A 4,010-nucleotide genomic window follows, 5' to 3' on the forward strand; every position below is an offset into this window, starting at 1 on the left:
TTTGAAGGAAAGAATTACAAAGCATCTGACCATAACAGGGAGGCATGAGGATGTGGCACAGCTCCAGCGTGAAAGCTCGGCCCGACTTGTCTCCCAGTGTTTCCTTCATCAACCCATATACCGTCGATTGGTGACCAGAAAGTTGTAGCCGTATTGTTTGTTTTCCCCTCGATTTTCGATACCGCTCCTCTCCCTTCACTGAGAGCACTAAGTACACCCTCTAAGGGGGTGAAGGAGTCCTCGCCACCCTTTCCCCCGGTGAGCATCTGTGACACAGCACGGAGATTTTCCTGTAGCGGAAACAGGAGCCGGGGATCCGCCGCTATACGACGCAGGAGCCTGATTATGTTTTTGGGTTGCGTCACGACGTAGCTCTCTGGAAGCTTGATCGTGAACAGTGACCAGTCGAGCAAGGACTCAAACGGGAATACTATAGCGTTGGACAGGACCTGCGACTGACGAAGTAGGCTGGAGTTTGGTATTCAAGAGAGCCTCACAACGGGGATGCAACCCGAGATAATAGCATCGAAGATTCGTCTCGTCCATGGGGTATTGCCGCGAGGTATAAAGCAGAATGTCGAGTCTTTCATTTCAGCATCATAAGTCGGGGAGAATGCAGCAACGAGCACGTCCGCTGCCCTGAGCCACAGAAGCATTCGCATCGATTGTGTGAGCATGGAAATAGTTCGATGACTACAATTTCTTGAGAGATGCATGCTGCGAGTCACCAGTGTTGAGAACCTCTATAGGAGCGAGTTGTAGTGTTGAGCGTTACAAATGAACGGTGACATTCGTCTTCGCTTTTCATCAGGCAGTGATGATGATGACCTACGCTCCTCCCAAATTGTCGAACAGAGCCTCTCTCAAGACATTCTGACGGCGGACTTCATGTCCCTCGGCGTCACGGAGGTGTAAATCGGTCGAACCCCGGAACAAGGCCAAGAGGTTTCTGTGATAGCCATGATGAGGTGTCCTCATCTTCGGCGTAGCCGGTATTATTATATCTTTGCTGGCATTATAGAAACCACCGAGCTGATCACCTGATGGCCTATGATTGGTACGAAGCTGAGGAGATTTCAATGACCTTCGGCCAGGAGTAGAACTACGTCTTCACCACTTATGATATCACTCCAATTGGGTCCGAGCATAGTAGGGCCCACTCCTGATGCGAATATCCAAACCTGATGTACTCACTCGTGTATAGACAAACAGCTAGGCATCAATCGTGACCTGTTTCCTCGACGGACAAGCCTCGAAAAAAACTGGGTCGTCTCGGATGAAGTGTACGACCTAACGAGATGTGCCTGAGATGGCGGTCGTGAAGAGAAGCCGCGATCGTTGGCACCTTCAATGCCGCTGTTGCCATTTTATCAAGACGGTACCCGGCAACTTGGTTGAACCAACACTTGGTCATGAACGGTACCAGACACCAATCAGCGTCACTCGAGTCTCGCAATACACGTCTTATGTCTCTCGGGAACTGAACTAGGGGATGATGAGATGTTCATCACGATAATTCAACCTTGTATTCATTGCTCCATTGCCATTCGGCGCATTCAGGGTACTTCTGGACGAGCCTCTCGGGATCAAACTCAGCGGGGAGGTCCACGACACGAATTGCCGCTCGATGGGCATTGCTCTTGACCCGCTTTATCAGACTCTGTATTTCACTCGATGATATCGTGCGTACAGACTCGACCACTGAGCTAGAGGTGGCACTAACCTCACCATCACGAGAACCAGGAGAAACCACTGAAATGTGTTCAGAGACGCCAACGTCGAGTGACGAGAAAAAGATACCAGGTTGTGATAATGAACATAATAATACTGCAGATACGATCATGACAAGGAGTGTCCTTACCGAACATACCTGCACGTTGAGCTGAGACTACGCAAAATGCTGCCATAGTCACCTTCTCACGAAGGGTCCACACTGCCCAATGGTGAACTCTCTCGCGCTGTCTGTTGCGATGCCGTCCTCTAAAACCGGACATTGTATATGATATTCTATGAGACTGGAATCCGCTTACCCTCTTGGACAAGACTGATACTAATAACTATCAACACAAGACACAGATATGCCGGCGGAGTACAAAGCCTTCGAAGTGTAGACCTTTCAACCATAAGCAGCAATCGTTACTGTAATGATCGCTACTCTGTGCTTAGTCATCAGCATGAACACCACCACGACCAGAGGTCTTGGTGTGCTGGCCACGGACTCTGATGCCCCAGTAGTGACGGAGACCTCTGTGGAGACGCATCTTCTTCATACGCTCCAAATCCTCACGCTTGGAAGCATCCAAAAGATTGGAGTACTTCTGAGAGTAAGTACCATCGACGGGATCATGCTGTCTATTGAGGAACCACTGAGGGATACGGAACTGTTGAGGGTTGGAGATGACCTGAGCAACAGCGGGGTGGCAACGGAACTCATCCGGGCTGCTCGTGTAACTGACCTGAACGATCTTCTGGATCTCCTCCTGAGTGAGCTCGCCAGCACGCTTGTTGGTGTCGACCTCACACTTCTTGCAGATGAGAGTGGCGAAACGACGGCCAATACCCTACATAACAACAATAGTCATCGCGATTCAAGGTCGCAGTAGTAAAACACATTAGAACACACCGACCGATACAATACAACGCGATTGGTACACAGTGTTTCAAATAAGCGAAGTCGACCCGTAAGAGTCAACAGCAAGGATAGAAGCAAGCGGGGTTGTATTATCCAATCCCGAATAGCACCTTGATAGCGGTCAAAGCGTAAGCAACCTTGACACGTCCATCGACGTTAGTGTTGCAAATACGCTGGATATGCTGGAAGTCGCCCTGGTTAATAGGGAGAGACATCTTCGACAGGCTGTGACTACGGAGACCACCGTGCTGCGGCCAGTGTATAGCTCACTCCATTCAAATCGATTAGAAAGGCGAGCGAGAAGCGCATTTTGTTTTGATTTGATAGGAATTAACATCTCGTACAATGCATATCATTTCAATGATATTACTCTACCCCACGGTCTGCCGCTAGCCACAGTATTAACCTTCAATTGGGGCTTTTCCACGCTTCCTCGAGCAAGGAAGGAAGGCTTATTCCCTTGATGTGGGCCGATCTGCTCCGTTCTTACACTGGTGAGAGTTTCGTCATCTTATGATGAGCTATTCGAATAAGAGTATTAGAGAGTGCGGCGAATGTAACCCGTCTGTGTGTAGCGGGAATCAGATAGAGTCTCAGACCTCTACGTATCCACGGAAATCGTAGTGGGTGTTCTGACCTGCTCCACGGTAGACTCACTACTCGGCAGAATCAGATGATGAAGGGTCCACTTATCCTCTCCATTATGGCTAGCATACTCCAGTAGTATTAAAGGTAACAGACATTAAAGAGTCTACGCTAAAGCGGGGCTATCAAAAAGAGGCCACTCACGGCTCCATGGTCAGTAGTGTTCATCCCCACATTGAAACTTCTACCATCCCGCGAGCGAGATCTTACCTAAACGAAGCTGTATCAGCAACGGCGAGTCATTTTTGGTCTTGCAATTTCTTTCGGATATCACACTCATAAGGAGAGTGCCCTTTTTATAGCAGTACAGAGGACGTTACTAACGTTGCCTTTCATATCATCACCCTTCCATCAACAAGATCATCGAAGTTCAAGAGTTCGACTACTTGGTGTAGAGGCCACGGAACTTTGGATGGGTCATTCCATACGTTAACGAAGTCTATGGGCTTTTGCGTTTTAGTCTTCCCGTGGGGGAACACCACAACTCTCCCGAACGGTTCAAGCTAGGTATTAGGTAATTGTGCTAGGCCCACGATTACGACAGAATGCAGGAAGGGAACTTGCAGAGCTCTCATCGTCTTCATACTGGGCATATCCATAGTGAATCGACTGCACCGTTCAGGGCTTCACCATGACTCGACATTTTGGTTATCACCCGAAACGGAGGTCCGAATTCGGGGATTTGAAATCTCCACGTCGCTAAACCGAGTTCCTCGTTCGCTAATATAACGAT

At 48.9% G+C, this 4,010-nt stretch overlaps 3 protein-coding genes across 3 annotated transcripts in view; 1 reads left to right on the forward strand and 2 right to left on the reverse strand.

Annotated features, from left to right (window-relative positions):
* Positions 1 to 148, forward strand: part of Pmar_PMAR007657 (Lactoylglutathione lyase, putative) — a gene marked incomplete at both ends in the record, with an annotated part of 956 nt that extends 808 nt beyond the window's left edge. The window contains one exon of the mRNA XM_002769200.1: positions 1 to 148. Coding sequence (XP_002769246.1) covers positions 1 to 148 — 148 coding nt within the window.
* A 217-nt stretch (positions 149 to 365) lies between these two features.
* On the reverse strand, positions 366 to 639 carry Pmar_PMAR007658 (hypothetical protein; the record flags this gene model as incomplete). Its single annotated transcript, XM_002769201.1, has 2 exons — positions 366 to 449; positions 498 to 639. Coding segments are annotated over 2 exons (226 nt in total), but the record flags the coding sequence as incomplete, so codon positions are not given.
* A 1,441-nt stretch (positions 640 to 2,080) lies between these two features.
* Pmar_PMAR007659 (40S ribosomal protein S18, putative) lies at positions 2,081 to 2,885 on the reverse strand. The gene is made up of 3 exons (XM_002769202.1): positions 2,743 to 2,885; positions 2,457 to 2,561; positions 2,081 to 2,402 (listed from the first exon to the last, which is right to left on the reverse strand). Exons 1-3 carry the CDS (start codon positions 2,845 to 2,847, stop codon positions 2,163 to 2,165), a joined length of 450 nt encoding a protein of 149 aa, XP_002769248.1. The 5' UTR covers positions 2,848 to 2,885; the 3' UTR covers positions 2,081 to 2,162.
* Between the last annotated feature and the right edge of the window lie 1,125 nt (positions 2,886 to 4,010).

The sequence above is a fragment of the Perkinsus marinus genome, assembly GCF_000006405.1.
Source record: "Perkinsus marinus ATCC 50983 genomic scaffold scf_1104296966226, whole genome shotgun sequence".
Taxonomy (NCBI): Eukaryota; Perkinsozoa; order Perkinsida; family Perkinsidae; genus Perkinsus; species Perkinsus marinus.

What these genes read in the sequence shown, in the direction of transcription:
- Pmar_PMAR007659 (XM_002769202.1), bottom strand. Translation starts at nt 2,847, where the DNA reads ATGTCTCTCCCTATTAACCAGGGCGACTTCCAGCATATCCAGCGTATT. An exon ending in ACGCTTTGACCGCTATCAAG is followed by an intron (nt 2,562 to 2,742) that starts GTGCTATTCGGG and finishes GTTGTTATGTAG; the next exon opens with GGTATTGGCCGTCGTTTCGC. An exon ending in AGATCCAGAAGATCGTTCAG is followed by an intron (nt 2,403 to 2,456) that starts GTCAGTTACACG and finishes GCTGTTGCTCAG; the next exon opens with GTCATCTCCAACCCTCAACA.